Source organism: Chiloscyllium punctatum, chromosome 17 (assembly GCF_047496795.1).
Source record: "Chiloscyllium punctatum isolate Juve2018m chromosome 17, sChiPun1.3, whole genome shotgun sequence".
Taxonomy (NCBI): domain Eukaryota; kingdom Metazoa; phylum Chordata; class Chondrichthyes; order Orectolobiformes; family Hemiscylliidae; genus Chiloscyllium; species Chiloscyllium punctatum.
In genome coordinates, this window is record NC_092755.1 from 89248693 (window position 1) to 89271591 (window position 22899).

Below are 22899 nucleotides of genomic sequence, written 5' to 3' on the forward strand. Positions count from 1 at the left end.
ATCCAATAAAACCAGCTGGGGCTGTTTTCCCTGGAGTGTCGGAGGCTGAGGGGTGAACTTATAGAGGGTTACAAAATTATGAGGGGCATGGATAGGATAGGATAAATAGAAAAAGTCTTTTCCTTGGGGTCGGGGAGTTCAGAACTAGAGGGAATAGGTTTAGGGTGAGAGGGGAAAGATATAAAAGAGACCTAAGGGGAAACTTTTTCACACAGAGTGGTACGGGTATGGAGTTAGCTGCCAGAGGAAGTGGTGGAGGCTGGTACAATTGCAACATTTAAGAGGCACTTGGATGGGTATATGAATAGGAAGGGTTTAGAGGGATATGGGCTGGGTGCTGGCAGGTGGGACTAGATTGGGTTGGGATATCTGGTCGGCATGGACGGGTTGGACCGAAGGGTCTGTTTCCATGCTGTACAACTCTATGACTCTATAACTGCACCAACAGTGCAGCAGTCCATCAGTGGAGTGTTAGCCTTGATTATGTGTCTCTCCCCTCATACGCTCCTCCAAATTTCAGAGAGGAGATTAAACACATCTACAACAGTGCACGGTGCCCGAGCAATTTTTGAGTTCAGGTTTTGAACATCTAAATGGCACCCACAGAGGACTGGGAGGTTAATTTCACAGACAATGTGAATTATAAATTATACATAAAACACAAATTAAAATAAGCGGTTTTGAATTCAACCCCTTTTAAATTTTTCAAAAGTGCAATGAAAGAGCTTTCTTTTTAGCAGATCTGAAGCTTTTAATTCATGAGCAGCATTACTAATACTGAAGTATTGAGAGAGGAGGAACAGCTGGCCAGTGTGTCTTTTGTGTAAAGCTGGGAGAGTCGTGGAAGGGATGGGGAGCTGACAGAAATAAACAGGGAAATGAGAAAGGGAGGATTTGTAATACTATATTTCACCAAGTTATCTCCCTTTTTACCCCACGCCTCCCCAAAGGGATTCATTCATTCGATTATAATTGACAGTTCCTCATGTTGACTTCACCGTGCATTACTGAGCTGAGCTGTCTGTTACCTGTCCTGATCCTGCCCTCACTGTATATTTCCGTATGAGTGCTTCCCAGCAAGGATCATGTTTTAGTCATCAGATCTGGATCCCATGCCAATTTTCCTCTTTCCTTTTATGCAAATGCTTCTCTGTGAAACAGTGACTAGCTGGCACAGTTAGGGGCATTTTAATAACTCAGGATTTTCAATCGAATCTCAACAGATGGACATACAAAACAAAAGCAGAAATAGACCATTTGGTCCCTCGAACCCAGACGTTGATTGTCCCCTGGCTCCCAATGCCAATGACTAGGGTCAGCTGTGCCTAGCATTACTGTCTCCAGGTCTAGAATGATTGGCTTTCCAATTCCTGGCTGCAAAGTAGGTTCCTTTGTGGGTTTGCTGACGGTGATTTGAGTATGAGCGTGGGGCTCTCAGAGAAACTGAAAATCACAACATTCAAAAAATTTGAGGAAAGCCTACCAGGTCCCTGGAATGATTAGTGAAAAACTGGACAGTCTGGGAAAACTGGGATCGGGAGTGCGGTGCTGGAAAAACACTACAGGTAAGCAGCATCCAAGCAGCAGGAGTATCGACGTTACAGGCATAAGTCATTCTTCATGAATGAGCTTCTCCCTGGAAAACTGGGATACCTGGTAACCCAGATATCTGCAGCTCTTTCAATCCCAGGAGGCCTCTCAATGGTCCTCCACCTTTGAGAGTCCTCAGTTTGATTGCAGGCCTATCACTGATTGTCCAATCCATAAACATCCACTCCCTCCTCACTGACATTCTGTGGCAGCAGTACGTATCATCTATGAGATGCACTGCAGAAATTTGCCAAAGATCCTTAGACAGCACCTTCCAACTCCATGACCACTTCTATCTAGAAGAACAAGGGCAGCAGATACATGGGAATACCATCACCTGCAAGTTCCCAATCAAGCCTCTCACCATCCCGACTTGGAAATATAGCACTATTTCTTCACTGTCACTGGGTCAAAGTCCTGGAATTCCCTCCCTAATGGTATTGTGGTTCAATCCACAGCAGATGAGCTCAAGAAGGCAGCTCACCACCACTTTCTCCAGGGCGATTAGGGATGGGTAGTAAATGCCCCACAAATGAATAAAATAAAATGTTGTCGCATAGGTGACTGTGACACCCAATCGACTTTGACATCAAAAGGCAAAATTCTGTTCAATCTTTTAGGGCGTTGATCCAAATCAAATGGTGATCTGTCCCATCACACACCAACTGAGGCACAGGGAGTAGGTTCCTCCCACACTGTTCGAGAGATTAATTGGGTCCTCTCACATACTGGATGAAAGCTGCAAGCAAAGCCCTTCCCTAATTGAATAATCGCAGCCTGACTGCTGCTGATCATCAGGCAAAGGTTAGGAATGAAGATCAGCTCAGTCAATCTGTTAAGGTCATGTGGTATCTCAGAGATACTTACAGCATCATGTGCTTTAAGATTGGAGAGTTCGACTGTGCATTGTCTTTGAGCCTCGAACTGCATCATGTTTATAAATCCTCTCCCTACACTTTCATCTTTTTAATAAGTAACCATTTAATCTGATAATCTCCAAACACACCCAGCAGCAAAATGTGCAGAACGGCAATTTTAACTCTTTCCATTCCAGATTGCAAATGCACAGAGTATTTTAAAAGCTGTCCTATTCTGGTAAAATTTTCTTTAAATTCTGAAGAAGGGACCCGAAACGTTAACTCTACTTCGTGTCCACAGAAGGTGTGGACCTGCTGAGTTTTTCCAGCAATTTCTTTTTCTGTCTGATTTCCCTTTTTTTGGTGTATCTCATTTAAGAGAAACTGTGATGTCTTTGTGATATAGCACACACTGTCACATTGTACATTGGCACCAGAAAAATACCAATCCTGCCAACGCTTGTAGCTAACTGTGAGTGAACTATCTTTCCCTACAAGTAGAGAACCAAAGGAGTCTAAATCACTGCTTGATTATTTCGCTCACTAGCCTATTAAAGACAATGGAGCAAAGGGCAGGCAGCATTCAGATGCAGATCAGCCATCATCCACAGAATGTGGGGATAGGTTCAAGGGGCTGAAAGGCCTCCTCTTGATTTGATGTCAGCAAGGCTAGTGATAACAGATTGCCATTTGGCTTCAGTATCCTGTGCTTGAAGGAAAAGATAAGGAAAGATTGCCACTCCCAATTGCTGACCACTGTGGGGAGGTGATGGCCTAATGGTATTATCATTGGATGTTAATCCACAGACCCCACCTCCAGAACTGTTCTGCAGATGTGGACTCGACTTCTGCCACGGCAGTTGATGGAATTTGAATTCAATTTTAAAATCTGGAATTAAGAATCTAATGATGACCAAGACTCCATTGTCAAGAAAACCCATCTGGTTCAGGAATGCCAATTTGGGAAGGAAACCGCCACCCTTATCCAGTCTGGCCTACAGGTGACTCCAGACCCACAGCAATGTGGTTGATTCTTAACTGCCCTCCGGGTAATTAGGGATGGGCAATAAATGCTGGCTTAGCCAGCGACGCACTCATCCCCTGAATGAATTGAAACAAAATTACCTGCTAACGCATGTGTATGGATTTTCAGGGGCACCACAGGACCAGATTCCAGTATGATGCAGCTTACAATGGAATTGGTTTGAGGCACTTAGATAATTTCTCAGCACTGATGCTCATTCATGGGAAAGCGTTAAAATGGCTGAGGGAGCAGAGGCGAGCCATCCATAGAATCAGATGCTGGCAGAACGGACATGAAAGAATCAGGCTGAATGAAATGAATTGCGGGTGTGGAAGAAGGGAAAGATTTATTTATTTATTTATCGGATGTAAGCAGGATTCAGCAATTGCTAGGTAAAAACAAGGACTGCAGATGCTGGAAACCAGATTCTAGATTAGAGTGGTGCTGGAAAAGCACAGCAGTTCAAGCAGCATCCGAGGAGCAGGAAAATCGACATTTCGGGCAAAAGCCCTTCATCAGGAATAGACAGAGTGCCTGCAGGGTGGAGAGATATCTCTCCATCCTGCAGGCACTCTGCCTCTATTTCTGGTGAAGAGCTTTTGCCCGAAACGTCGATTTTCCTGCTCCTCGGATGCTGTCTGAACTGCTGTGCTTTTCCAGCACCACTCTGATCTAGAATTCAGCAATTGCTGTCCATGCTTAAACATGTGACTTGCTTTACAATTTCAAAAGGCAAGAATCAAGTGCATTGCTGTGGTTCTGGGCATGGTGTATGGCAGACTTCCATTCCTCAGAGTGGACAAAGTTAAAAATCACACAACACCACCTCCAAAAGCTTGTACTTTCAAATAAACCTGCTGGGCTATAACCTGGTGTTGTGTGATTTATAACTGTTTGTGTTATTGTGTTGTGTAACTTTGGCCACCCCAGTCCAACACCGGCATCTCCAGATCATGGCTTCCTTCAGGGTGCCTTTTTACAAAAACCTGATAGCTTGCTGAGACAGATTAATTTAATGGTCTAGAATTTAAATCCTCCACTCCCCACCTCACCATCACCAGCTGTGAGGGTGGGATTTGAACTCAGGTCTTCAGAACACCTCAGCATTACTGAGGTGATAAATACCCTAGTTCCCTGAGGGCTGTAAGGCTGCTTTCTCATTAGAGAGAGACAACTGGCTTATCCAGTCTATCCTGATGGTCACCAAACCTCAGGTGAGGTTGAGTCTGCATTGCCTTCGTGGTCACCTCAGCTGGTACAGGAACTGAGCCAGTGCTGTTAGACCCATTCTGCATTATAAAGCAGCCATCCAGCCTGCATTACTTGGACAGCAACACCACAAGACTTTAACTTCACCAGCACATGGGGTGTGGGGCAATCTCTTCTTTGAAATAGTGCCATTATATTGGAATGCTTATTCAACTTCATCTTCATTTCTGTTGTTGATAAACTTCTGTTTTATTGCTAAAGCAAACCCTGCAGCATTGCATGCTTATGTTTTAGTGAGACACCATTCAGGGTAGCACGGTGGCTCAGTGGTTAGCAGTGCTCCCTCACAGCACCAGGGACCTGGGTTGAATTCCAGCTTTGGGTAATTGTCTGTGTGGAGTTTACATGTTTTCCCTATGTCTGTATGGGTTTTTGCAACATGCTACAGTTTCATCCCACAAAGATGTGCAGGTTATGTAGAATGGCCATGCTAAATTGCCCCCTGGTATCCTGGGATTTGCAGGTTAGGTGGGTTATAGAGTCATACAACATGGAAGCAGACCCTTTGGCACAACTCATCCATGCTAACCAAGTTTCCCAAACTAAACTAGTCCCATTTCCGTGCCTTTGGCCCTATTCCCTATAAATCTTTCCTGTTCATGTACCTGTCCAAATGTCTTAAATGTTGTGTCTGTACCTGTATCTATTAGTTCCTCTGGCAGTTCATTCTGCATACGATGATTGGTTTCTCACCAGTGTGGACCTGAGGATCCTTTGAGACATGGTAAGAGTTCTCATAAAGCATTGCACCTGAAGAATTTCTACCCTGTGTCAATTGACTAAAGGCCCAGTGTGTCAAGGAAGTCATGAAAGCTTCACCACAACCTCCAACTTGATCCTTTGTGGAGCCTGTGATTAAGGTAATGTTTAATAGTCTCAATATTGATGAGAACAATACACTATATATGAATGGATAGTCATGGTAAATGTGAGGATACAGGGTCTGGGTGGTCTTTGGAGGGTCAGTCCAGACTTGATAAGCTGAATGGCCTCTTTCTGTGTTGTTGGGATGCTATGATAAAACCAAAACAAATCAAAATATGATCCATCAGGCCAGATTCCTGTCTGTCTTGGTCAGTAGCAGTACAAACTGCAATCATAACGATATCTTTTACATTCACCTGAAAGCTGGACTTGGTATAAAATCTCAACCACAGGACAATGCCCCCTCCATCCAGGGCATCAACTAAGATTCGGTGCTCAAGTTCCAGCTTATGGGACTTAAACCCACAACTGTCTAGCTCCAAGGTAATAATAATGCAGCACGGTGGCTCAGTGGTTAGCACTGCTGCCTCACAGCGCCAGGACCCGGGTTTGATTCCAGCCTGTGTGGCATTTGCACATTCTCCCCCTGCCTGCATGGATTTCCTCCAGGTGCTCCAGTTTCCTCCCAGAATCCAAAAATGTGGAGGTTAGGTGAATTGGCCAAGTTACATTGCCCATACGGTTTAGGGATGTGTAGGTTAGGTGCATTAGTCAGGGATAAGTATAGGGTAGAGGAATGAGTCTGGGTGGGTTACTCTTTGGAGGGTCGGTGCAGATTTGTTGGGCTGAACGCCTGTTTCCACACTGTAATAATTCTATGTGTCTATGAACTGAGCAACAATGAGCACTGCTGGGAGAGAGACCAGAGAAATGTCCAATGGTCATGTTCAATACTCACTGCCTCACCAATGAGCAATAGGGCGAGAGCAAACGGCCCATAAAACAGGGTGAATTGGTGACTTTGCAATATGTGGGGAAGGCAACTGAATTATTAACAAACAGGAAGTAAATACCCAACACACGAATCTGCTGCTTCAGAACGTTTATTCACCAAATTAGAAATATGTCCCAAAGTAAATACAACATTGACAAGAATGACAACAGAAACAGCAGGTGCAATTCAAAAGGTAGCATCATTTTTACAAGACGGTGGGACAAATCATTTATTTTAGAAAAATCCTATTCTACAAAAATATAAATACCAAGTTTGCCAGCACTTATTATTTCAGGAGGTACAGAAGCAAAGAGATAACTACAAATGTTTCACCCATTTTTTGGAGAGTTAGGTTAGTAAGAAAAGTTGGAAGTTTGGAAAATCTCCATTCTAAAACTCAATTTTTGGAACTCAAAACTTAAGATTTTATAAAAAAAAGGTGACATCTAAGCTCAGACAATGCATTAAAGGTATAAGGTTAGAGTCTGTCTGGTTTTATTTCCAGAGTAGGAATTTATAAACTGTCACATGGATTGACTGACTACAGATTGTGTACTTTTTGAACAAACTAAAATGTATTTGCAAATACAATAGTGCAAATGCAAATTCACTCCATAGACTTATGTACGTGTGTGTGTGTGCATGAATCTGACAGAGTATATGCCTGTGAGAGGGTGTGCGCATATGGGGGCTGTATGTGTGTGTGTGTCTGAGAGAAAGCACTTGTATGAGAGAGGGTCTGCGTGAGTGTGTGAATATGTAAGAGTGTGTATTATGTATGTATTGTGTGTGTGCTTGTGTGTGTGTGCACAGTATAGTGTAATGGGGTCACCTGTAGTGTGACATGAACCAAGTCCCGATTGAAGCCATCCCATGGGTACCGAACTTAGCTATCAGCGTCTGCTCCGCCACTCTGCATTGTTTCATATCCTGAAGTCCACCTTGGAGGATGGTCACCTGAAGGTCCGAGGCTGAATGTTCCTGACCACTAAAGTGTTCCCCGTGTGGGAGGAAACAACACTGCCTGCTTATTGTTGTGTGGTGTCCATTCATCCGCTGTCATAGCGTGTCTGCTTGGTCTCAACAATGTACCATGCCTCAGGACATCCTTGCCTGCAACATATGAAATCAGCACAAATATACACACATACACATACACGCTTTCAAAGTAACACATTCACGCAGGCCCTCTCTCATACACACGCATTCTCTCAGACACACAGACACACTCTCACACCACACCCATACCCTCCCACAAGCACATACTCCGCCACACTCACACACACTCTAACAAGCATGCGCACACACATACACACTCTCTCACTCTCTCTGTCCCTCACATGCATGCACACACACATATAAGTCCATGGGGTGAATATGCATTTGCAGAATTATATTTGCAGATACATTCTATTTTGTTTAAAAAGCACACAGTCTGTGGTCAGTCAGTCCATGTGAGATTTTATAAATTCTTACTTTGGAAATAGAACCAGTCTGACTCAATACAGGCAGACTGTAACTTCACACCTTTAGTGCATTGTCCGAGCTGAGATGTCTCCTTTTTTATTATAAAACCTTAAATTATCTCAGGAATGTGACTTAAAAGAAGTTCTGGGATTAACATATTAATGCATCAAAACCTGTAACCCATTCTAAAAGATGAAAGACTTAACAGCAATCTAGGTTTGTTCAATATATCATATCAGTTGCATGACACTATGATCTTTTACTATAAATTCTGTGTCCTATGATCCTGCCCCACAAGCTACCTGACAAAGGAGCAGGTCTCCGAAAGCTAGTGCTTCCAAATAAACCCATTGGACTATAACCTGGTGTCATGTGATTTTTACCTTTGTCCATCACAGGCACCTCCACATCGTGGCTTTTCGGACAGAGTGTAGAGCCCCAGCTACAACCAGTGAACACCAGGAGAGTGGGTTTTGGACCTGTCACCTTTGTCCACTTCTGTTGCAGTTTTACCAGCCTCAGGGGTCACAGCAGGCAATTTACTTGCTTGGAAGCATTTGATGCTCTTCAACGGCCAATTCATGGGCTCTTACAGGCATCCACCCATTGCCACTGGGATTTTATCAGTGGTGGGGCTGTGGGCATCAGTACTATGTGTTTAGCCCATTAGGAAAAAGAACCTGGTGGGTTGGGGATCTGGCAAGTTGGGGCAAGCCACTCAGACCCATTTCCCCCTGACTAATGCACCTAACACTATGGGCAATTTAGCACGGTCAATTCACCTAACCTGCACATATTTGGACTGTGGGAGCAAGGGCTTGTGCCTGAAACGTCGATTCTCCTGCTCCTCGGATGCTGCCTGTCCTGCTGTGTTTTCCCAGCACCACATTTTTCAACTGTGGGAGGAAACCAGAGCACCCGGAGGAAACCCACACAGACACGGGCAGAACGTGCAAACTCCACACAGACAGTCGCCCAAGTCCTAGAATTGAACCCAGGTCCCTAGTGTTGTGAGGCAGCAGTGCTAACCACTGCGCCACCGTGCCACCCTCAGAAAGAAAAATAGTAAGTGAGTCATGAATACAACTGAGTGACTTGCAAAGTCATTCTGAGTTCAGTTAAGAGTCAACCAGACTGCTGTGCATCTGGCGTAATGTGTTGGCCGTGCTGGGGTCAGATCAGCACATTCTCTTCCCAAAAAGACATCATCACAGAATTGTTACAGTACAGAAGGAGGCCATTCGGTCCATCGTACCTGCTCCAATTCTATCCAATAGTGCCAATCTTCTGCCTTTTCCCCTATCTCCACACACCATTTCTTTTCAAACAATCCTCCACACCCTCTTGAATGCATCGGTTGAACTTATCTCTCCTTTAGTTATGTGGATTTTTATGACATTCACTACATCTAGTCCATATTTACTTTAAGTCTAATTTGAAATTAATTAAATTCCCAAGTGGCTGTGCTGAGATTTGAACTCATAACAAAGTGGTTGAGATGTATGGAATGCTTGTAACATAGTCACTATGCTGCCATTGGATTTAGCAGAAAGGCTTATGAATAAAGGAAACTATGCACCCGAGTCTTGAAATCCCCCATCCTAGGGAAAAGACACCTAGCATTAAACCTATCTGTACGCGTGGATGATCAGCTATAATATTGTTGAGGCATGGAGTAGGCTCGAAGGGCAGAATGGCCTCATCCTCTTCTATATTTTCTACAAAAAATGACACAACTTGATGTGGTGACTTGCAGCTGGATTTTGAGGCCCCACGATTTGTAGTAACTATAGCAATGGTCAGTGTGCCATTTTGGGTGGCATAGTGGCTCAGTGGTTAGTACTGCTGCCGCACAGCATCAGGGACCCGGGTTCAATTCCCATCTCGGGCAACTGCACATTCTCCCTGTGTCTATGTGGGTTCCCTCCGGGTGCTCTGGTTTCCTCCCACAATCCAAAGATGTGCAGATTAGGTGAATTGGCCATGGTCAAGGGTAAATGTATGGGTCTGGGTGGGTTACTCTTCAGAGGATCGGTGTGGACTTGTTGGGCCGTAGAGCCTGTTTCAACACTGTAGAGCATCTAATCGAATCTTCCCTGTCTCTGTCTGTGGTCCATTTTCCCAGAGTCATGATGGGAAGTGCATGGGCCACCTGGCCACACAAATGATGGAAAACTGATTGAAATCAGAAAGGCCACATTAGATCTGGGAAAGGAGACTGAGTGGGAGTTTCCAGCCAGAGATTTCCCAGTCAGCCTCTAAGGCCCCACAGGTAATGGGAGCTAGGTTAGCTTACTGGAGGTAGCATCCCGATGTCACCGGGGAGGGGACCACAGGCTTAACTTCCACAATCCTGGCTAGGTAGAGCACCAACTGCAGTCTGGCCTGTAGAAGGATCCTCTGTCTCATCCTCCACTGTTGTATTGTGAAGGGACACTTATTATTTCGCCTCTTAAAAACGTGGACAGAAGATGCCTCATTTTCCTTACTTTTTTGTTAGGGCTCCTTGTCATTGCTGTCAAGCTTCTCACTGGCCACACAACCTCGAGATCCCAACCACTGTCCTTTAGTGACTGACTGTTCCCCACACAGAGGAGCATTCTAATCCTCAATTGTTCCTTACAACAGGGCACAACAGAGGAGCCACAGGGGAAATCCCAGCCCTTCCCTGTGCCTGGTACCTTCCTATCAATTCCGTTGTGTATCCAATGGTGTATGGAGAGTCAAGTTTTTGAGTTGGGAGGGATAGTAACTTAGAAACTGGAGAGAGAATTGTGTCTGTTTGAATTACATTTTGTGTTGAGGTGTCTGATTTTGCGCTTGAACAATTTTTTAATGCTTCTTTCTTGTGTCAATGCTTGCAAACAGTTAAAGGCCAACAGCTAATGAATTATATTACAAGCTCTGTAGAAAACACAAAGCTGGGTGGGAGGGTGAACTGTGAGGAGGATACAACAAGGCTTCATTGTGGTTTGGACAAGTTGACTGAGTGGGCGAATGCTTGGCAGATAAATTATAAAATTGTTGATTGTGAGGTTAGCCATTTGGGTAGCTACAGTGGTTAGCACTGCTGCCTCAGACCGCCAGGGACCTGGGTTTGATTCCACTCTCAGGTGACTGTGTGGAGTTTGCACATTCTCACAATGGGCCAAATGGCCTGTTTGTACACTGTAGGAATTCTGGATAAAACAGAAAGGTGGATTATTATCTATTTGGTGATGGATTGGGAAAAGGGGAAATGCACCAAGATCTGGCGTCCTTGTATATCAGTTGCTGAAAGTAAGCATGCAGGCGCAGCAGGTGATGAAGAAGGGGAGACATTTTGAGTACAGGAGCAGACATGTCTTGCTGAAACTGTACAGAGCCCTGATTAGATCACACCTGGAGTACTGGGTGCAGTTTTGGTCTCCTTACCTGAGGAAGGATGTTCTGGTTATGGAGAGAGTGAAAAAAAGGCCTACCAAACTAATTCCAGGGAATGGCAGGACTGCTGTGTGAACAGAGATGTGGATTGATTAGGACTATATTTGTTGGGAGTTTAGAAGTTAAGAGACATCTTGTAGAACCGATAAAATTCTAATAGGACTAGGCACGACAAACATAGGAAGGATGTTTTCAATAACTGGGGAGTCCAGGACAGTCGAAGGGTATGGAGCAGACCACTTAGGACTGAGATGAGGGGAAATTTCTTCACCTAGAGAGTGATGAGCCTGTAGAATTGTTTGTCACAGCAAGTGGTTGAAGCCAAAAACTGTTTTCAAGAAGGAGTTAGATATAGTCCTTAAGGCTAAAGGGATATGGGGAGAAAGTGAGAAAAGGGGACTGAGTTGGATATCATATTAAATGGTGAGAGAAGCTCAAACGGCCTTCTTATGGTCATATTTTCTATGTTTCTTTACAGACATATGAACCAGGAGCAGCAGTAGGTCATTCAGCCCCTCAAACCTGCTCCATGATTCAATGAGATCATGGCCAATCTGGTTGGGGCCTTAACTCTACTTTCCCGTGTATCCCCATAATACCTGACTTTGTCGTCAATCGATATATTCAATGTCCCAGCCTTTGCTGGTTGCTGGGAAGAAAATCTAAAACAGTAACAATCCTTTGAGAGAGGAAATTCCTCCTCACCACATCCTTAAATGGAAGACCTTTTCGTGTGAAACTGTTCCGCCAGATCTAGGTGTCCCACATGGGGAAGCACGCTCCTGACATCTTCCCAGTTAAGCCCTCTCACAGCGTTATGTGTTTCAGTCCAAACACTTCTCACAATTCTCAACTCCAATGAGAATAGGCTCAACATGTTCAATCTTTCCTCATCCCTTCACCGCAAAAGTGAGCCTAGTGAGCCACCTCCAATTCATGTATATCCCTCCTGAATGAGGATGACCAAAACGATAGACAGTACTCTAGAAGCAGTCTCACTAATGTCCTGTGAGGTTGTAGCAGGACATAGTAGAGTTAACTAACCCTTTCACATTTGTACTCTGAAGGGAAAACTTCCATTTATTTAATGCCTTGTCACAACATTCTGAAAATGCCCACAACCAGCAAATTTCATTCGGTTGCAGTCATTTTATGCATATGGCCAATCACTGCAAAGCAGACAGTAACAGTTAAATGTCAAGCCTACTGCAAATGTGTGACAGACAGCAACAGTAACACAAGCAACCAACATCAATGTTGGAAAAGGGAGAAACCTAAGGTTTCTACAAGGGTACTTGCCATTTTCTGCCCTAACTCCAGGAGAAATCAATGGAAATCCCATGGAGTAAAGGCCTTGACAACTGAGAACAGGGATTCCCTTTCAACTTGGCCGCTGTGTGACAAGTGGACTGAGCACCCACAGAATCCTCCCAGATTGATCTCATTGAAATCACCTTGTACAGCTGCAGAATAACCTCCCTGTTTTTAAACTCCATCCCTCCAGCAATGAAGGACAATATTCCATTTGCCTTATTAATTACCTGCTGCATCTGTAAACTAATTTTTTTTGTGATTCATGCACAAGAACAGTCAGGTCCCTCTGCAGTTTTACCAGCCTTGCTAACTCCACTGAGCATCTCCTGACGTTCCCAGCAGCAAGCCAGATAGAGTGTGGCTATTACTAACAGGATCGATCAGTGAGGGAAGGTCAAATGCTGTTAGCAATGGAAACTTTTTCAGTTGTCTTCCATTTCAATTAATGTGGAAGGGGTACCTGCAAGACGTGATATTTTCACACGAGTACTCCAACCATAAACCAGCTGAGGGTCATTGCTTCTAACTCACTTACATGCAGAACTTGGGCCACATTGAGAGATTAACTGTTTTGCGTGTGACCAGTACAGATCTGGCTAGATATGGGCAGCTGGTTTGCTGTGGCAGTTGCTGCCATTTAAAGGGGAGCCTGTCTTTTAAAGCTGCATCCTTTGGGAGTAGTGGTAAGTTCAATGTCCAAGTCATCAAATAAGGTAAAACATGAGGAGACTAATTAGACTGGACAACGGGAACCCAGTACCCAGAGGATAAAGGTAGAAACACACAACATTGGAGCAATTAGTAGGCCATTCAGCCCTTTGAGCCTGCTCCACCATTCAATCTAGTTACAGATGATCATAGAGTCATAGAAATGTATAGCACAGAAACAGACCCTTTGGTCCAACTCATCCATGCTGAACAGATATCCTAAATTAATCTACTCCCATTTTCCAGCATTTGGTCCATATTCCTCTAAACATTCCTCATCATGTACACATCCTTTTAAATGCTGAAATTGTACCAGCTTCCACTAAGTCCTCTGGCAAATTGTTCCAGACATGCATCACCCTCTGTGTGATGAAGTTATCCACCAAGTCCTCTTTATATCTTTCTCCTGTCACCTTAAACCTATGCCTTCTATTTTTGGTCTCCCTTACACTGGGAAAAAGACCTTGGCTATTCAGCTTATCCATGCCTCTCATGATTTTACAAACCTAATCAGGTCATCCCTCAGCCTCCAACCCTCCAGGGAAAATAGCCCTAGACTATTCAGCCTTTCCCCATATCTCAAACCCTCCAACCCTGGCAACATCATTGTAAACCTTTTCTGCACCCTTTCAAGTTTAACAACATCGCTCCTATAGCAGGGAGATCAGAATTGAATGCAGAATTACAAAAGTGGCCTAACCAATGTCCTGTACAAGTTGACCTAGTTACCCTGTTGGAGAAATTGACCTCCTTTCTCATCTGCCAGGCAGGCTGGCTACCAGGGAGTTGGCAAATTGAAATCCATAAATCGTTGCTTAAAGCTGTTAATTGGAGATCAACTGCCTAAGTGGGGAGAGTATCCCTCTGGGTCAACCTGCCAGGTTATTTCCCCTTCTTACCATCTCCTTTCCCACCTCCAGAGAGGGAATTATGAATCTACCAATCATGGATGTCCCATGTTATTGCTCATAATAGGTTGCTAGGGTGTCTGAGAGAAGAATTGAATTAATTGGTTAATGGTGAAGCATTCTTTAGATTGGCTCCAAATTGGCATCAGTGAAAGATTTTCTTTTTCATCGCGACCTGAGAAACTGGAGCTAGTCACAAAAACAGACGAGAATTTTCTTCTGAGTTACAGATATATTTAAAATCCAACACACATTAGACACAAAGCTTTGGAAAGATGAACAGACAAAGAGTTGTTGGCTCTACTCCCAGTAAGTCAGGATAGGCTGCTTTATAAGGGGAGGAACACCATATAAAGCAAAACATAATATGGCTGTTCTGTTACTATGCAATTGTGCATTCCTTTAACACTTCAAAGGCCAATTGCTGTTAAGTGAACCCTGGGTGAGCTCGAGTAAAGATGAATTAAGAGGCTGCTGGAAATATGTGGTTCCAACTGTCTTTACTGTTGCAAATTATTAAATGTTGAAGTACCATGATTTATGTGTGTTAGAGAGGTGTGAAATTGTACTAGGTAGCTGATTGAATCCTGTGACAATGAATGAGAACTAATGTAACGCAGGAGTAGAAGAGTGAAGGAAGGGGAGAGGGTGTGAAGGGGGTGGGGGCAGTGGGAGGGGGCAGTGGAAGTGGGAGAGGGCAGTGGAAATGGGATAGAAGGGTGAAGGGAGGGGGGTTAGAAGAGTGAAGGGAGGGTGGTAGAGAAGTGAATGGAGGGGCATGGAAGTGGGGAGGGTTTGGAAGAGTGAAGGAAGTAGGGAGGGGGGAAAAAGAACAGTGGATAAATGAAGAGTCAGAGTCATGGCAAGGTGGTGATGGACGGTAGGGAGGGAATAAAGAGAAAGAGAGAGGAATCAAAAGAAGGAAAAAGAAAGAGAGAGGACTGAGAAGTGGACAAAGAAAAGGAAGACCAGGAAGAGAGATGGAGTGCAAAAGGAGAGGGGAAAGTGAAAAAGCGAGAGAAGGGGTGGAGGTGGGGAGGGGTGAGGAAGTAGATCAGATTAAAACAGCAATAACCAGTACATTACCTGATTGTGGGAGGAGGAGGAGGCGGGAAAAATATAATGAGGGAACAGTGCAATGAAAATAATTCCACATAATATCAACATTGTAATTGTGTACAGGTCATTAATGAGCTGAGTTTGCCCATTGGACCATAGTGAAGAGCAATCAAGACAGGAATGTTTCCTGGACCACATCATTAAGTAAAGCATTTGAAATCTCTGAATTTACACAGGTTCATGTGACAGGTGTTTGATAATTTTAGTACAGTATACACTCCCCAGCAAACTGAAACTTTTCTGAATATTTCTTACAGAGAGTAATATGCATGTGTCACCCTTCAATATACAGCTATGGGGACAGGGACGTTGTTAGAAAGTGTTTTCCTTTTCCTTTTTCCCTCTTTCCCTTACTCGACCAGACAATCAGATGAAGAAAAGAAACATTTGCACAACTGAATGAAATGAGACAAAAAAATCTATAGCAGATACAAGATTTAGATTCTACAATGACTCCCTTCTGTAGGCATGTACAATGATATTCCTCACTCTGGCATTTTACTGGAGGTGTTTTATCTCATCTACTTCAGAATGGGTTCATGCCACACTCCACTTTCATTAGGTAAAGAAGCTAAGGTCAGCAAAGGTTGTAAAAGCTCATGGGTGAAACAAGGAAGGTGCCGCACATGACCTCCAGCAACCTGGTGAAAATACTGTGGTGCAGCTCTGTCCAACTTTACCTGGAATAACACCGAAGCTTAGAAGAGTGGGAGGGTTCCTCTGGCGAAGGGAACTGGTCAAGTCTGCTACTATCTACTCGCTCCTTCTCCGGTCACTTCTGCCATGCCCATGGTGCGCTGGGTGTCTGGCTGCACAGTTTGGACTGTTTCCACCAAGCTGCCGCTAGGAAGGACAACATACCGGGCAACAACATTCCGTGGTTTTGGCTCCTTCAGGTTCTCCTTACTGTGCCAGATCCCATAACCGAAATAGATGAGAAAACCTTACAAAATAAGAAAGCACATTAGGAGCCTCCAGTTCTATCCACAACAGTCATACTCAATGACATTGTACATTTACGGAGTATATTTCATTTAGTACAATGTCCACCCTCCCCCTCCAATCCTTCCACGGGAGAGATCAGGTAATATCAGATCCTGACTTCCATGAGGAGATATTAGGACAGCATGGAAGATTTGTCCAGTGTTGTTTTTTGGTTTCCCTCTCAGATTACCAGCATGTGAAATCATTTGTACAAGAGCAATTCCATTGACATAAGTTTAAACCTCTCTCAGTTTACACTTGACTGGCTTGGCTGAATATTTAGATATCGAAGAGTATGGTGCTGGAAAAGCACAGCCGGTCAGGAAGCATCTGAGGAGCAGGACAATCGACGTTTCGTGCATAAGATCTGACTGTCCTGCTGCTCGGCTACTGCCTGACCAGCTTTTCCAGAACTACACTCTTTGACTCTGATCTCCAGCCCTCACTTTCTCCTGAATATTTAGATATGTTCTAATTAACCTGCTCAGGGATGTAATTATGCACCTCTGGAACAGGTGGTGCTTGAACCCAGGCCTCCTGGCTCCGATGTAGGGACAGTACCTCTGTACCACACAAGTCCTCTGTCTGAATATTGATAACTTCTCCATAATAGGAATCATATTTTTCCTATCTCTCTTTTTATCATCTTTCAGCCACCAGCCCCAATCTTACCCCACCCCTCATATTCTTGAGAAAATGGTAAGCTGAATGTAACAAATATAAAGCCACTGTCCACGCATGAGCCATGCAAGTTGGCTGTTGTTAGACAATTTGCCCAGACATAGGCTCATCCAGGCTAAACATGGACACTTCCCTTGCCCACCTTCACTGGACATTAATGATAGGAGTCAACATTCAGCCCAACAATACTGTGGCAAATTGTGATTCCTTGGCTGGCATCTAGTGCTGAGCATTCATCCACAGTGTGATGTTAAAAAGTTGTCCTCAGGCATTTGGCAGTGTTAGTTACTATGGTTCCGCAAGTCACTTTTTATTCCCCCATGCTCATTGCTGTAAGCAGTGGGGTTTTTAATCAGAGTCTTTGCGGTTAATGTGTCTCCGATGCAGAAGTGGAAAGAACCTGGAATAAGGGATGAAGGAGCAGCAGGTCCTGGCAAGCAAAAGGATCATCTCACCTAATCCTGTGAACTGGGACCGTTGAACTGCATTGCCACCAGCCATTACACCAATGTTATTTGTCTGCCTGCCTCTGTCCGCATGTGTATGTAATGGGGGAGGGTTTTGTTTATAAGGGGGTTATAGTTCTAACATTAGAGGAATAGCTAGTAGTTGCTTGCCTTTGGTTAGAATCTGTAGCTGTGTAATAAATGGTAATTCTTGCCAAGTACAAAAATCTGGTCCATGTTTTCTGTTAACCACCATTTTAAAAGAGAGGTAACTTGGAGAAGTTTGAATCCGTTGAAAATTTTTTAACTTTGTAATAACTCTGGAAATAGTAGGGCTTGATAGCCGGCATGTTACCCCAGTGAGATGTGATACTACAAGAAGGAGTCCATTTGGTCCATTATATCAATGCTGGCTCTTTAAAAATAGCTAGGAGAAAGTGAGGACTGCAGATGCTGGAGATCAGAGTCGAAGAATGTGCTGCTGGAAAAGCACAGCAGGTCAGGCAGCATCCGAGGAGCAGGAAAGTCAAAATTTCGAGCATAAGCTCTTCATCATTTCTGATGAAGAGCTTATACTCAAAACATCGACTCTCTTGTTCCTCGGATGCTGCCTAACCAGCTCTCTAAAATAGCTGGCAATTAGACTTTTTCATCTGATTTTTCCACATAACCTCCAATTTATTTTAAGTGTGTATCCTTTGTGCAAGTTCTTACTGTGTATTTTTCTACCATCCTTTCAGGCAATATTTTCCAGATCGCAACAAATAGGGGCAAAGGTTGTGGGTGAAACGGCAAAATGGCAAAATTAATGGTGCTCTATTCTACAAAGTATTCAAAATAAATTAAATGAATGAACAGCACAAATAGGGGTATGATCTTACAGCCATTTTGGAGATTTGGTTATAAGGAGGTCAAAGTTGGCATGTCAAAAGAGTCAACGCACATGGATGACTTTGATTTTCCCAATCTACATGAAGATTAAATTCGCAATGTAGCTGTTGCAAAGAATTATTGAGTATCTTCAAGACCATTTCCTGATCCAGCTACTATTTTGGATACTGTGTTCTGAAATGCAACAGATTTGATAAATTATTTCTGAGTAAGAGATCCCCCTAGGGAACAGTGGCCATGGCATGGCAGAACTTAGCATTCAGTTGGAGAGTGAGAAACATGGGTTGGAAACAAGACTTGGTAATTAAACATGGATAAGGGCTGAGTTGGCTGGGTGGAATGGGAAAGAGGTTCAGTAGAAAAACAAACAGTTGAACAACAGCAGAAATTTAACATAGCTTATGGAACAAGCTGCCAGCGGAACTGGTGAAGGCAGGCACAAATCACAACATTTGTGGGCGGCACGGTGGCACACTGGTTAGCACTGCTGCCTCACAGCGCCAGAGACCCGGGTTCAATTCCCGCCTCAGGCGACTGACTGTGTGGAGTTTGCACATTCTCCCCGTGTCTGCGTGGGTTTCCTCCGGGTGCTCCGGTTTCCTCCCACAGTCCAAAGATGTGCAGGTCAGGTGAATTGGCCATGTTAAATTGCCCATAGTGTTAGGGAAGGGGTAGATGTAGATGTAGGGGTATGGGTGGGTTACGCTTCGGCGGGGTGGTGTGGACTTGTTGGGCCGAAGGGCCTGTTTCCACACTGTAAGTAATCTAATCTAAAAAAAAAGGCATCTGGATTGGTATGAGAATAGGAAGGGTTTAGAGAGATATGGGCCAAATGCTGGCAAATGGGACTAGGTCAGATTGTGATGTCTGGTAAGTGCAGATTAGTTGAACAGTAGGGTCTATTCCCATGCTGTATGACTGTATGACTCTATAACTGGCAGAATCAAGGAATTTTAGATAATTTTGCATGCCTACGGGTGGCAAACGCATGTTTTTCCACTGGTTGTTTCATCGTTATTTCTAAAGGATTACTAGTAACTTTATAATTCATTACTGGAACAGACAGTTGAACAGGAGATACGGAACCCATACATCAGATTCCCTAATTAATGACCTGCCATACCATGACAACACTCCATCTGTGGAACCCAGCTAAGTAAATGAGCAATTAACGTTTTAAAATAAAATTGTCCTACCTATAACTATCCAAACAGAGAATCGCACCCAAGTCAATAAACTGAGCTTTAACATCAGGTATACATTCAGTAAGATACTGATTCCAGGAATCAAGGGCACCAATGGAACCTACAAAATGAAAAGTCATAAAAATCTCATTAGTGGTACAACTCATCATAATTTTATTACAAACTACTGGATTATCTCTTAATGTAAAGAGCTGGATGGCTGGTTTGTGATGCAGAGTAACGGCAATAGAACATAGAACATAGAACATTACAGCGCAGTACAGGCCCTTCGGCCCTCGATGTTGCGCTGACCTGTCATCCCAATCTGAAGCCCATCTAACCTACACTATTCCATGTATGTCCATATGCTTGTCTAATGACGACTTAAATGTACTTAAAGTTGGTGAATCTGGTACCGTTGCAGGCAAAGCATTCCATACCCTTACTACTCTCTGAGTAAAGAAATTACCTCTGACATCTGTCCTATATCTATCTCCCCTCACTTTAAAGTTGTGTTCCCTCATGCTTGCCGTCACCATACTTGGAAAAAGGCTCTCCCTGCCCACCCTATCTAACCCTCTGATTATCTTATATGTCCCTATTAAGTCACCTCTTAACCTTCTTCTCTCGAACGAAAACAGCCTCAAGTCCCTCAGCCTTTCCTCGTAAGACCTTCCCTCCATACCAGGCAACATCCTAGTAAATCTCCTCTGCACCCTTTCCAAAGCTTCCACATCCTTCTTGTAATGCGGTGACCAGAACTGTACACAATACTCTAAGTGCGGCCGCACTAGAGTTTTGTACAGCTGTAGCATAACCTCATGGTTCTGGAACTTGATCCCTCTCGTAATAAAAGCTAAAACACTGTATGCCTTCTTAACAACTCTGTCAACCTGGGTGGTAACTTTTAGGGATCTGTGTACCTGGACACCGAGATCTCTCTGCTCATCTACACTACCAAGAATCTTACCATTACCCCAGTACTTTGCATTCCAGTTACTCCGACCAAAGTGAATCACCTCACACTTGTCTGCATTAAACTCCATCTGCCACCTCTCAGCCCAGCTCTGCAGCTTATCTATGTCTCTCTGTAACCTACTACATCCTTCATCACTATCCACAACTCCACCGACCTTAGTGTCGGCTGCAAATTCACTAACCCATCTTTCTACGCCCTCATCCAGGTCGTTTATAAGAATGACGAACAGCAGTGGACCCAACACTGACCCTTGCAGTACACCACTGGTAACTGGACTCCAGGATGAACATTTCCCATCAACCACCACCCTCTGTCTTCTTTCAGCAAGCCAATTACTGATCCAAACTGCTATATCTCCCACAATCCCATTCCTCCGCATTTTGTACAATAGCCTACTGTGGGGAACCTTATCGAACGCCTTGCTGAAATCCATATACACCACATCAACAGATTTACTCTCATCTACCTGTTTGGTCACCTTCTTAAAGAACTCAATAAGGTTTGTGAGGCACAACCTACCCTTCACAAAACCGTGCTGACTATGCCTAATCAAATTATTATTTTCTAGATGATTATAAATCGTTTTCCAACACTTTACCAACAACTGAAGTGAGGCTCACTGGTCTATAATTACCAGGATTGTCTCTACTCCCCTTCTTGAACAGGGGAACCACATTTGCTATCCTCCAGTCTTCTGGCACTATTCCTGTAGACAATGACAATTTAAAGCTCAATGCCAAAGGCTCCGCAATCTCCTCCCTGGCTTCCCAGATTTTCCTAAGATAAATCCCATCTGGCCCAGGGGACTTATCTATTTTCACACTCTGCAGGATTTCTAATACCTCCTCCTTGTGAACCTCAATCACACCTAATCTAGTAGCCTGTATCTCAGTAATCTCCTCGACAACATTGTCGTTTTCTAGAATGAATACTGTTGAAAAGTATTCACTTAGTGCTTCCCCTATCTCCTCTGACTCCGCACACAACTTCCCACTACTATCCTTGATTGGCCCTAATCTTAGTCTTGTCATTCTTTTATTCCTTAAATACCTATAGAAAGCCTTAGGGTTTACCCTGATCCTATCCGACAACAACTTCTCATGTCTCCTCCTGGCTCTTCCGAACTCTCTCTTTAGGTCTTTCCTAGCTACCTTGTAACCCTCAAGCGCCCTAACTGAGCCTGCACATCTCATCCTAACATAAGCCTTCTTCTTCCTCTTGACCAGAGATTCCACTTCCTTCATAAACCACGGCTCCCGTGCTCTACAACTTCCTCCCTGCCTGACAGGTACATACTTATCTAGGATACACAGTAGCTTTTCCTTGAATAAGCTCCACATTTCTAATGTGCCTCTCGTGGGTTCAATTCCCACTCTAGCTGATGTTCCTGTGAAGGTCTCTCTCTCCACTCATCTGAGGCGTGGTGACCCTCAGGTTAAACAACTAGCAGTCATCACTCACTCATAAGCAAGTAGACATCTGGGATGGTGGTGATTATGTGATAGGACCCAGATGATTGCTGCACTCAATGTGAGTCTGCACTGTAATTGATCTCAGTATTTGAAGTGGTAATGCAATAACTGGCCTGAGGAGTTAGTGCAGAGCACTCTTACCTCAGAGTACAAATCTTTGGAGTCAAGTCCCACTCTGACAACTGGAGAGTAAAATCTACAATCAGTATTTGATCATCGTATGTGTCAAATTCTCTGTTGAGATTTTGACACTACCCTTTCAGATGGACATCAATGATCGCATGGCAACATCTCAACGTGGGCCAGGGAGTTGTCACTGGTGACCTAATAAATATTTATCCATGAACCAACATTGTCACATTTGAGGGACCTTGCTGCATTTTAAAAAATCTTATCGTGGGATGTGGGCATCGCTGGCTTGATGAGCGTTGACTGTCCATCTCAATTGTGATGCCATTTTCCTGGATCACTGCAGCCCGGGGGGTGCTAGTGCACTCACATTAGGGAGGGAAGATGGAGGATTTTGACTTTGAAGGGATGATGCCATAGTGTGCACCTTAACTGCTGCCTTTCAAAACTTTGCAACAGGACCTGCACCTCAATGTAAGGCAGTGAGCATAAAAAATCTACAGAATACCTAGAGGCTGAGAAAGGTCTGAGATAAAAGCAAGTCTTTCTTAGTTGCAAAGACTCTGGGGAATGCTATCCAGCGAATCCAGCTTGAATCTGCTAGTGTGTGAACATCGGGCATGAGCAGATTCATTCTTGACTCTGTATTTAATTCTCTTTGGTCAAGTAACTGTCAATAGTCAGCCTGTCATGCATGTAATTTCGCCCCAGCATTCCGAAAGGAGCTAAGTGGGAAGAGGCACTGAGGGGAAGTA

The 22899-nt window shown here is 43.9% G+C and overlaps 1 protein-coding gene across 2 annotated transcripts in view; it reads right to left on the reverse strand.

Annotated features, from left to right (window-relative positions):
- Positions 1–7006: 7006 nt before the first annotated feature.
- slc7a4 (solute carrier family 7 member 4) overlaps positions 7007–22899 on the reverse strand; it is a 35914-nt gene continuing 20021 nt past the window's right edge. For both annotated transcript variants that reach the window (XM_072587839.1, XM_072587838.1), the window contains exons 4-5: positions 19577–19685; positions 7007–16321 (exon numbers count right to left, since the gene is read on the reverse strand). In XM_072587839.1, the coding sequence (XP_072443940.1) occupies positions 16128–16321; positions 19577–19685 (303 nt within the window). In that variant the 3' untranslated portion in view covers positions 7007–16127. The remainder of the gene's footprint in view (positions 16322–19576; positions 19686–22899) is intronic.